This window comes from Prionailurus viverrinus, chromosome A2, assembly GCF_022837055.1.
Source record: "Prionailurus viverrinus isolate Anna chromosome A2, UM_Priviv_1.0, whole genome shotgun sequence".
NCBI lineage: Eukaryota > Metazoa > Chordata > Mammalia > Carnivora > Felidae > Prionailurus > Prionailurus viverrinus.
The window spans coordinates 40,826,589-40,839,134 of NC_062562.1; the positions used below are offsets into that span (position 1 = coordinate 40,826,589).

At 39.7% G+C, this 12,546-nt stretch overlaps 1 protein-coding gene across 3 annotated transcripts in view; it reads right to left on the reverse strand.

The window, feature by feature from the left end:
• CNTN3 (contactin 3) overlaps window positions 1-12,546 on the reverse strand; it is a 343,356-nt gene that overhangs the window by 24,599 nt on the left and 306,211 nt on the right. For 2 of the 3 annotated variants that reach the window (XM_047851057.1, XM_047851058.1), the window contains 5 exons: window positions 12,332-12,490; window positions 12,083-12,232; window positions 10,067-10,137; window positions 8,819-9,053; window positions 6,242-6,357 (listed from right to left, as the gene is read on the reverse strand). In XM_047851057.1, the coding sequence (XP_047707013.1) occupies window positions 6,242-6,357; window positions 8,819-9,053; window positions 10,067-10,137; window positions 12,083-12,232; window positions 12,332-12,490 (731 nt within the window). The remainder of the gene's footprint in view (window positions 1-6,241; window positions 6,358-8,818; window positions 9,054-10,066; window positions 10,138-12,082; window positions 12,233-12,331; window positions 12,491-12,546) is intronic. The other variant, XM_047851060.1, reaches the window with a different exon arrangement.

Consider the following 12,546-nt stretch of genomic DNA (forward strand, 5'->3'; position numbering starts at 1 on the left):
CAAAAACTGATGTCCCTGCTGTGAGGAGTCCTTAATATCATTCCTCAAAGGATTTCACTTAATTAAAACAACGCAAGATGCAATTTATAAAAATAATCTATTGAAAAAATGGCACTTTTTCAGCCATTAAAATACAGGTATTAAGTCAGAAATACTATTTTAATAGACTAAAATAATTTTGTGTATGCTTAAAGATTTTCAGAGTGACAAATATTTCAACTTAGCTGTTAGACACCAAACATACTTAAATAAACATAAGGCAGCAAAAATGCAGTCAACAGTGTTTTAGAACACAAATCCAGATCTGTCTTCTACTCTTCTTTAATTGGTTCTCAGCCCTCAGGATGACCTGTGTGCTATTCGACCCCTGGCCCTGCCTTCTCACTGGATTTGGCCAAGGGAAGGCAGATGAGAATATGGGAGGAGAGAGGCCGAGATATTTATTCCCCTGGATCCCTCAACGCTGAGACCCAGTTTTCTAGGGATCACCTTTGTCTAATAAAGAACACAAACTTCCAGTTATAAAATAAAAGTCATGGGGACCTAATGTAAAGCAATGGTAATGGCGAAGGTAGATCTTAAAAGTCCTCATTGCATGCATACAAGATTTGTAAGTATGTGTGGTGATGGATGTTAGTTAACCAGACTTACTGTGGTGAGCATCTCACAATATATACAAATATCGACTCATTATGTTGTATACCTCAAATTAATATAATGTTGTATGTCAGTTATATCTGAAACACACACACACACACACACACACACACACACACACACACACACAAAACTCCATTTGGGCAACCCTCACTTACGCACTAGTTGCTGTTCTCTCTAGCATAACCCATCCTTCCCCTGAGCCAAAGGTCTACATTTCATTTACTTGAATTCATTTTTGCCTGATTTCTAATTGTTTAAATATATCTTAATTGTCTCTCTCCAATTTTCCTATGGACATTCAACTCATTCTAAGATGAAGTTAATTCCTTGCCTGATAGTAAGGAATTAGACTCAATACATATTTCTTTTTTTCTGACAGAATTTTCATACTCTCCAAAAATTACTCAAATATTTGACATCTTTTCCCATTGTAATTACAATGTTAGGAACTAAGCACATTCTGTAGAGCTATTTAGAACAGGAGGTGGGACGAAGGTACCAGTGAAGTTACAGTTCGGCATTTTGCTTACATTTTTGGTTATGCTCCCCCCATACACTTTAAAAAAAAATCTACTAGGTTTCTTCCAAATATGCTAATCTGTATTATTTCACACTTGTAGACTTCTGTTTCAATCACTTATCAAGGTCATTCTCCCAACTTTTATTTTTTCAAGACACATAATGGCTTTAAAGAAACTGATGGTATATATTATGCTCTAACTTTGGAGCTTTTGCTCCTCCGGCACCCGCTACCCATGAACTTAAACATGCCGCATCCTCTTTATCACATCTGTATCTCTTGTTCCTATCCAAAGGGCACAAGAAAAGATCTGAGCCTGAGTGTTATAGCTTAGCAGATGAAATAAATTGGAGCCCAGGGAAATGAGCTCCTCAACTACTACTTGGTCAAATCAGAAAGAAAATTAGTCTAGATGCTAATGATGATGTGTGCTCAGCATGCCAGGTGGCACATGATCAACCCTCACTGAGATGAGAGAAAAGCAGGAGCTATTAACAATTTTAAAGCCATATTGGGGAAACTGCAACCCAGAAAGTTAGCCACATGACTGGTAATTAAACACTCTGCTAAGTCGTTTGTCTCTCCATGTTAGTGCTTGAGTCATTACTGAACCTAAGAAAATATATATTCTTATCTTGATGTAACTATATAAATTATTTCTTAAGATTTTCCCGATTAGTCTATCTTTCTCTTAGTTTGTTTTCTTTGCCTTCCTACCTAACAAGCACTCGGGAAAGACATTTTCACTAGTTGTTTCCTTTCAACATGCATATCCATGCCGCATTTGGATATTAGGTCTGCTGTTCTTTATATAGCCAAGGCAGAGCCAGTGCACCCCAACTCATAATTAATTTCAAGGAAGTCCCATTTTCTCATTGCCTGTCTCATTTTTTGCTTCCTACCCCAACGGCAACAACAGCACCAACAGAAACAATAGTCACTGTGTAAGTGTTTGTTTCCATATTTCTTCACTGCTTTTCAAATTTTTTTCCCCAAAGAAATCTCATCCCAATGACCAATACTCAAAACAGAGAAAAGCCCAAGTCTCTCTAGGCCATTTTGACAGTAGCGGCTTTATCTCATTTGATTCTCCAGTGATGCAGTATGTTATTTACTATTACCATCTTTATTTTAACTGAACGTTGGAGAGCCTTAATAACTTGCTCAAGGCCACACAGCAGTAAGAGAGTGGAGTCAAAACTGCATTTATCCAATCAACACATATTGTGTGCATGCCTCCTGTGTACCAGATAGGACTCTTGGCACTGAATAAACCAGCAGAGTTCCATGTCCCTTATGGAGCTTCCATTCGATCCGAGTGGGGATTAATGCAAGTCTGTCTCATTCTAAGATGGTGTGGACTTTGTAAGATACTATGCTGGCTCTACTTGCATTATTTGGTTTTCTCTTTCATTCGATTACTCTCTGTTTCCTGACATGACCAACAGAGGTATGCTTCAGCTTTCATATAGAATATTTTTTTTTTTTTTGAAAGAGAGAGACAGAGGCAGAGGGAGAGGGAGAGGGCAAGAAAGAATCTTAGGCAGGCTCCACGCCCAGTGTATAGCCTGATGCGGGGCTCAATCTCACGACTGTGTGAGATCATGACCTGAGCTGAAATCAAGAGCTCGATGCTTAACTGACTGAGGCACCCAGGCACCCCTCTTTTTTTTTTTTGTTTAAAAAATTTTTTTTAATGTTTATTTATTTTTGAGAGACAGAGAGACAGAGACAGAGTGTGAGCCAGGGAGGGGCAGGGAGAGAGGGAGACACAGAATCCCTAGCAGGCTCCAGGCTCTGAGTTGTCATCACAGAGCCCAACACGGGGCTCGAACCCATGAACTGTGAGATCATGACCTGAGCTGAAGTCAGACACTCAACCGACTGAGCCACCCAGACACCCCTTTTTAAATTTTTTTTAATGTTTATTTACCAGGCGCCCCTCTTATAGACTATTCTTATCAGCTTAAATTTATATATTGCAAAATTAACATCTGTCTGCCTCTATGCTGCCAAACAATTGCCAGCAATGGCTAGCTTTGCTGTGGTGCTTGAAAACCCACAAAGCCCATTTCCACATATTCCCTCGCTTATTTCTCTTAACTATTTCACAAACTACAACCAGCTCTCAAATTATGATCCTGTGTAATGGTTTGTAAATGACAAAGTTATGAATGGGGGATGTGCATCTCCATCTACTTTTTTAGGCATGCAAAATATGTTTTTTTCTTAAATTTTCTTTAAGTTAATTTGATTTAACCATGGAGCTTCATATCCCACTCAGCTAATGGGAAATTCAACCTCAATCACTGCGGGGGTCCCTATTCCCACACCCTCGCCAAGAAAACTTACTATTACACTGGTTTGAACCCGTCAGTTCCTGGACGGTGCTTGGAAAATGGGAAATCAGTGATCATTGCTGCATATGGGAAATACATCTGTTCCCTCCTTGTGGTCTTGCTACCAACATGGACACTGCCAGATAGAAAGCTATGAGGCCATAAGCCTCAGATGTTTGTTTCCACCAAGGTCACCCAAAATTTCTCTTGTATTTTTTCCTCAGTGGCATTTCTCTCTTCTTACCCTCCAGGATATATGAAACTAGCTCCTTAAGGGCTTGAGCTTTGGAATCTAGGAAGCTAGGAAGAAAGGGCTCTTACAGGCAACTTCTCTTGACAACCATCATAAACTCTCTGGAGGCAAAGAAGCTTAGAGTTGAAGAACGGCTTGAGGATATTTACTGGGGAAAATTCCATAAGTTGATATTTCAAAATTCTTCTGAGATATGACGTGTACTTACGTGTTGCTTATTATTATGAGCCAGAAACTGTGAAAAGCATATTAAGTGTCTAGTATCATTCAATACTCCCCAAATCCTAATGAGGTTGAGCCAACTACTGCACCATTCTGCAGGTGAGGAAAATGATGCTCACAAAGTTTATGCAACTTTCCTAGCACATCCAGGGAATGACAGAGTCAGGGTTTAGCGCAGGTTTGAGCTCAGAACTACTTTCCTTTGCATTTCCTTCCATCTGACCTATCTGTCCCAACAATGCCATTGCTGTAATCATTTGGGAGCTACCACGGGGTGCCCACCACCTTTCAGTGCTTCCATTCACTGTCCTGGAATTAAAGGAACTTTCCAACTAAATGTTCTTGGCTTCCTTTAAGATGCTGATAAAGTTGGTTTGCTGTATCTGTGTGGGGTTTTACTTCTTTAAGTCTGGGCAGCTCTGTCTCTGATTAAGTTTCTTCGTGTCAGGACCTGAGTGTCCTGTGTTTAAGGGGCAAAAAGATATTTCCCTATGGATGCCTACTAAAAAATATACATTAATAAAACTCATTCCTAGATGTTTGGGTTCAGGGAGTCCAGGGAGGGCTCTGGGGTTCAACTTTAGCAAAAATTTGCGTAATTCTGGTACAGGTAGCACATGGTGCCCTCTTAGAGCATCACTGCTTTAGTCTACCTTTTCTCTATGTTATCATTAATATTTATTCAAGTCAATGTTTGGTTACCAGAAACAGAAACTCTCTAAGTTCAAATATAAAGGGAGTTTACTGAAAAGAAGGGCAAGGTGCCATTATGAAAAAGAAGACAGGGAGGTGACTTAAGAACTGCACAATTGTCAAAGAGGTATTCTGTGTTGCTTTCTCTAAGCCTTCACGGTTCCCTGTCTCCTCCATTCACTGGAGTTGTATGGGAATACGTCTGTTCCATCTCATCTCTGCAGACCAGCTTTGTCCTGCTTGCCCACGGCCTTCACTTGAGAAGCCTTAACCGAGTCCTAAATTCGACATATCTGCATTACACTCATTACACTCTGCATTACACTGCATTACACTCAGTGATTACAATCTCTATATTGCTTAGTGCAACATATCAAATAAGAATCTGACTAGCTCAGCTTAACTGTCTATGGATCTGATGGCCACCATGGTGCAATAATTTGAGGTTACATAGGCAAGTGGTGGGGTCTATGGTCCTGTGTTGCAAATGTGCCTGTGAAAACCTGTCACTGAATCAGGAGTTACAAACGTGAGGGAAGTTTCCAAAAAAGATGGCTGTGGGTCGGGAACTGTAACTCTTGGAATATCACTGTCAGAGAAGTCTTAAGACTTTTCATCTTGTGAGTTCTCAGCTCAACTGCTCCCACTTCCAATTGTTCCCTATTAAACATGGCACCCAGTCTGGATGGTTCTTCTCAACATTCAAAGCCATTGGAGCCTGGCTCTCCTGTGTCTATCTGTAGTTGTCCTTCCCACAGGAACTTTCTTCTGCAGGCGAGTTTCTACTCCTCTACTTCTCCAACATGCCTTCCTTAATCTGGAATGTTTTCCATTTTCTCTGTGTCTGCTTACTTTTCCTTTTTAAAGTTTAAGTTTATTTTGAGAGAGAGAGAGAGAGAGAGAGAGAGAGAGAGAGAGAGAGAGAGAGAGATGGGGCAAAAAGACAGAGAGATTCCTAAGCAGGCTCTGCATTGTCAGCACAGAGCCCAAGACAGGGTTTAAACTCACAAAATCTTGAGATCATAACATAGGCTGAAACTGAGAGTTGGATGTTTAATCCTAGGTGCCCCCAAACAGAGTTCTTTGAAAGTAAGAATTAGGTCCCAGACTGAAGGCAAGAATTAAGTTACAGACAGCTATCTTCTCAAGAACCTAAAAGAGTGCAATGTAACAAGGCCACCAAAAAAGTAAGACAAAGAGCTGGAGGAAAGAGTTTTCCTGTTGGCATAAATATCTTTGAACTTAATAATGCAGTTCAATCTCATTCTTATTTTCTAGGCAATCTATTTAAAAGATTTAGCCCATCTGATTGATATATGATCTCCTTCCATATTACTGGTTTTTTTTTCCTTTTCTATCCCGAGTTATTTTCATTCAACTCATTGAGTTAAACTCAATATCCACTGATAATCACATGGGACAATGTGGTGGTAAAATTTCAATAAAAGTCAGACTTTAGTTAAGATGTCATTGTTAAAAAGAAGTTTAAATTAAAGGAGACAAGGTACCACAGCAACATACATACACAGTCTAATTAGTTTTAAAAGAAATTACCTCATAGCCAAGTAAATGTCCATTGCTTAACTTCCAAGGAATGGTGTTCCATGACACTTCAATTTCTGAGGAAGACAGGCTATTTGCAGACACTTGAGATGGAGCTATTGTAGGCTCTGTTTGGCAACAGAAAGTGAAATACAGTTATTATTTTGGTACTTAATTAAAAAATCTATTGAAGCTTTTGTTTTCAAAAAAGTACTATAATGTATTTGAAAATTCAACTAAGTAGATTATAAAATTATTTGAAAACATGAACCATGTCTTGGTCTATTTCCATTCCTTGGGAGTCAGTGGGCTTTTCCTTGCTAAACAGCCACAGGAACCTGTTCTTTCCTCTGTTATACTTTTTTTCTTGGTACCTTTTCTTCCCTTCTTTTCCTTTGTTCTCTCCCTTTCATCTCACAGCTCTTGCTTGGGCACTCCTATGCCCACAAAGGCTGTCTCTTTATTTATTTATTATGTTTTGCCAAACAAAGTCATGCTTTACAGAGTTCATTTATTCAATAAGCATTTAGTGAGTGCCTTCTGTATTCAAGGCCCATAACAGGGGCACACTCAAGTAAGATGGGCCAACTTCCAGGAGTTCACTGTTCTGAAGGAGTAGACAGGCATGCACAGAACTTATAACACAACAAAAAGATCCTTTTGTAATAAACAACTCTTAGCAGCTTTAGGGGCTCACAGTGATTCTCTCCTCTCAGGGCACAGCTCTGAGCAGAGGCTCCCCCCTGACCTGATATCCATTTCTGTGTTAAATGATCCTTCTTCTGGGCCATGCTTATTGATAGTGAGACAGAGTCTTGGTCCAAGGAAGGACCTATTGGATTTTTTCTCCTGAGTATTCGAAATTTGGTTTGGACAAATAAGGAAGGAGTACTTGAGGTCAGTCAACCCCACGTGACACCCTACAGAGGTAGATGGTTTCTGAGGCCCCAGAGCTTCTCTGATTAATGATCTTTATGAGGTGTGCTGTTTAAAACTTACTTTGATTGGATAAGTCCTAGTACATTTCCACCAAATCCCTTACCTTTCTCACAGATAAGTCAAATCTGTTTCTGATGTTTGAAATAGAAAGACCTTTACCGAACTCATCATTAGTGGCAAGAATAGTAACAGAAGGAGGAAAGGGCAGAGGAGGAGAGGGCGAAAGTCTGTAGTTGTCCCTCCTTCTAACTGCCAGCCTTTCCAATCCACGGTGCACAGGGTAGGCAGTGTCTGAAAACTCCCTGGTTAACTGCCATCTTTCCACAGATCCCTGCCTTTGTAATGAAAATCTTTGGCAACTCTTGGAAATGGGGTCTGGCTATTAATATGAAGGCTTTTTTTTTTTTTTTTGCAAAGGTTTATACTACCTGTTTGTTTTTCTCTCCGAACTCTGTAGAAAAAGAGAGGATAAGAATAGTGTCGGGGGTATTAAAAAAAAATTGAGTCTTATTATTTTATACACAACAACTGTGGACCATGTTTTTCAATTTACTGCAAGGTGCTGGGGGTAGAGAAGACACTGTATAATCACATTTCATGAGTTCAGAATGGTTAAGAGCGAAGGCTTTGGGTTAAAATACTAGCTTAGCAAGTCTGTATGGAGTGTGGCAAGTCTATGAATTTCTCTTATTAAATTTCCATTTTCTTCTGTATAAATGGACAATAATAATAGTGCCTACGTGTAATTCCTCCTTGGAAAATCCAAATTAGATAAAGTCTGGCAGATGGTAAGTATTCAATACATGTTAGCTCCTGTCATTCTTATTAAGTAGAACCCCATGTGAGAGCCAATATTCAGCTGCTTTTGTCCCATAAAACGGCAATTTCATATGATTCTCCTAATAATACTATTTTCTAAAGAGATACCATAGTTGGGGCAGGTGTAGAAGAAAGGCAGAGAAGTGGAATGGGTCCAGAGTGGACTGGCTGGAGCTGGTGCATCACATTCTCGAGTCTGCACATTGCACACCTCTCCATGTCACACTTCTGGTCCTCTCTGTCTACCCTGCTAACATCCTATTTGCAGGTCACAGGAAACACTATAAAACCTGAGATTAGGGCATTCCCAAGAGAATATCTTAATCTTATCCCCAAAAGAAGAAAGTTGTGGAAAGCTGTGTTGTTTCTTGCTTCACAAACTGGGACTTGAATGCACTCTTCATCAAGATTTTTATAAAGGTTATTTACTTTGACAGTGGGGGAGGGGCAGAGAGAGAAGGAGAGAGAATCCCAAGCAGGCTCTATGCTGTCAGGTTGGAGCCTGACTCAGGGCTCAAACTCCCAAACCATCAGATCATGACGTGATCAGAAACCAAGAGTTGGCTGCCTAACCACCTGAGCCACTTAGGTGCCCCAGCTCATCAAGAGATTTTTAACCAATAGTTACATCCTCTGACTAGTTAGTGAGTCTGGTACTTCCAAGTAGGCATGGTTGATGTTTACCACCTGAAATGTGAATCTCACTGTGACTTCAGTCATTATCCTTTGGAAGAAATTTATCTGAAGTCACAAAGAACTTCCAAATCAGTTTTTGGAGCGTAAGTGGTTTATTAGGTTGGAACTGATATATAATCAAAATGTTTTCCATACCTTCTTCTGCAGAGAACACTGTTGTCACTGGGCTAAATGGTCCTTCGCCTTTGTTATTATAAACACCCACTTTAACTTCATACAGTGAAAATGGCACGATGCTTTCATTCCTAAAGACATATCTTGGGGTATCAGGAGATGTAACCACTGTCTGGATCCAGTTGGTAACTCCAAGGGGACGGAAAGCAACAACATAACCAAAACCTTCACCATTCTGTAGTTCTTCGGGGACTGGCTACAAAGGAAAGGCATATTAAATCACCCTTACACATGAGAGTGAGATAAAAATAAATGGAGCTATAATCCTTATTCTTTTGCAAAAGCCATCAAATAATAATTGACATCGTATTAAGCGGTTATATAAAAAAAGGAGAAAAAGGTCAGTGGCACAGTCAGCTGCTTTTAAACAGACATATGCCACTCTTTCATAGCCATCCAGATAACTAATTATAATTTTCTAAAGTTATTCAAATCTTTTTGAGCACCGTGCAGCTCCAATGTGACTTATGTATCATAAGATACGCTTTTAGTTCAATATACCTCATCTCTTAAATCAAATAAAAATCATCTAATCCCTAATGTTGAGTCTAAGGAAAGAAACTGCCCACTGATTAGATGGTTAAATACAAAAGGAGTAAAACTATAAAAAAAAAAGAAAGTAAAAACAGTGTATTAAGGTCAAAGTTGTGTTTAGATCATGTCAAAAATTCCTACTGACACTCCATCACGATCTCTTAACTTTCTAGTTTTTCATCAACATCTTCAAACAACATAGCCAATTCTCATGCTTTCTGACTTCAAATGTGTTAATTAAAATTTTTCCTAATTACAACATAAAGCAAGAGCTGAGAGCATGGCCAGGAAGCAAGCACCTGCTGGAATCAGTGGGTGTGCGTCAGTGGGGTTACAGCTGCATGGAAAGCCGTGAGGACAGCTTGAGAGAAAACAGCCAGGACTTGACTCTCACCCTTATGTTTACCAGCCAAATGACCCTGGGCAAATTATTTAATATTCTCTATGCCTTAGTGTTTTCATCTATAAAATGTTCCAAGAGTGAAATGGAAAACAAAACAAAACAAAACAAAACCATACACAAAATGCTGGAAACAGTGATCAGCATAGAGTAAGCATTCAAAAATTTAAGCTACTAACATTACCACTCCCTCCAGTACCACCACCAGTGCCACTCAGGAGGCCATGGTGGGAACAACAACCCCCCATGGGGGAGGATGGTGCCCAGACACTTACATCCCAGGTTATCACCAGCTCAGACCGGCTCCCACCTCCTCCACTGACTTCTGAAGGAGGCACTTCTGGAACTGTGTAGGTTAGAGACACAGAGATAAAACCCTATTTGCATTTGGTGACACTTATGTGAAAGAATATTCAGTGCTGCTTCTTTCTTTCTTTTTTTTAACGTTTATTTATTTTTGAGACAGAGACAGAGCATGAACGGGGGAGGGTCAGAGAGAGGGAGACACAGAATCCAAAACAGGCTCCAGGCTCCGAGCTGTCAGCACAGAGCCCGACATGGGGCTCAAACTCATGGACCGCGAGATCATGACCTGAGCCAAAGTCGGCCACTCAACCGACTGAGCCACCCAGGCGCCCCAGTGTTGCTTACTTCTAATAGTTGAAGTAATCTGATCCCAGGCACATTATACATATGCGTATGTGTGTATCTGGATCATATAAAACATATATGCAATGTGTGTGTGTGTGTGTGTGTGTGTGTGTGTGTGTATCTTTGGGGAGATCAAATAATTTACATTTGCATGAAATTATCAAAGATTCAAAATACCTCAAATAGTAAGAAAAAAATGACTCTGTATAAAGATTAATACAACAGGGGAAAGTGGTTCACTAGGTATGATGGGAAATGAATCCAGTATCAACATTTAACTTGGGAATATTCCACAGTAGAGTTGGCATATTCACAGTTGGCTCTCTAACTGGTGAGCCAACATTGGCTTTACCTAAAAAAAAAATGACCTAGACTCAAATCCTCAAATCTTGTTAAGACCTGCTCTTTATAAACCTCACACAGGTGTCAGATTCCTTACTTACACTGAGAACTTCACGCTTCCTAAGTTCTATGACATAACTAGAATAGAAGTTCCCTGAAGGTGGTCTTTGTTCCCAGCTGTATCCACCATATCTAGAACATGCTGAGCACACAGTAGACACTCCTTAAATATGTGTTGTGGGGGGCACCAGGGTGGTTCAGTTGGCTAAGCGTCTGACTCTTGATTTCTGCTTAGGTCATGATCTCATGGTTTGTAAGATCAAGCCCTGCCTCCACCTTTGCACTGACAGTGTGGAGCCTGCTTGGCATTCATTCTCTCCCTCTCACTCTGCCCTTCCCCTACTCATGTGCTCGTTCACTCTCTCTCTCAAAGTAAATAAATAAATATTAAAAAAAATATGTGTTGTGTGAATAAATAAATGGACTACAAAGATCAGCAAGGTTCCCCTATTTCTCATAATTCCTGCCGGAAATGTCACATGCATTGTCCTGAGTAAAAAAACATCATTAAAATTACTGAAATGTATTCCTTGACTTCTATTTTGGCTTAGTATCTAAAGTGATATGTGAGCTGTACTTCAAACATCCTTTTAATTAGTATTAATTAATATTAAAGATGCTGAAAAGGAAAGTCTATTGATTCTCTCAAATGCCTCAATAACGTGATACTATGTACACTTCCTAATTTCCAGTTTCAATGTTAGGATATTATAAAAGAAGTCTTATGGTTAATACTAATAGTTTCCCCAAATATAAAATTTTAACAATGATTCTCTCTTAATCATTGAGGGGTCAAAATATTCCTAATCACCAGTAACTTGAGCTCATTCATGGAGCATGGTGGCAAAATGAGATTGCCTAGCAGCAGAACTCCCAAATGTCATTATCCTACCAATTTGTCAATGCTTGTTATAAATGAAAACAGCATTTCCCTTGTTAACAGGGTGACTATGTCAGATAGTAATTATAACCTTAAGTGACAAAAACATATTCACTCAACATGCACTAATAAACGCTGATGATGGACTGAACTTTTGGAAATGTCACATTACATTAGAATCACTTATATGAGTGTCTTTTGACAAATGCCATATGGCCAGTTCTGCCATTAGATAGGTCAGATAATTGCAATAATGGATTTTTGAGGTTGATTCCCTGCTGGCCTGGAGACCAGTGCCAAGAGAAATGGAAATACACACCCTATTAACCCATTTTACTCAGAAAACAAAAACACTAACCTGCCTCTTCAGTTCTTACTTTTTCTGAGGGTAAACTGGGTTCTCCACCTCCAATTTTGTTGCTGGCTACAACCCGAAATTCATATTCCACCCATGGATTTAACTCGACTACAGTAGCTGTGTGTGTTTTCCCATCAATGATTTCAGGCACTAAAAAGGAATATATCAGAGAAGTGACAGTCTGCATGTCTTGGCGCTGACTTAAAATCCATTTATATGTACCAATGGCATTTGACTCTCTTCTTTTACCTGTTGTGGCAGTTTGCCAACCCACGGAGAAAGGGGTCCTCGCCTGGACAGAATAGGATATAACTGGGCTATGGTTATCTGTACCTTCTTTCCAAGAGAGTTGGGCTGTCGTATCTGTAATTTCATCTACCTTCACATTTTCTGGTGGTCCAGGTGAACCTAAGGAAAACAAAAATGCAAACACTCGGTAGTAATTCCATAAACGTCATCTTTTA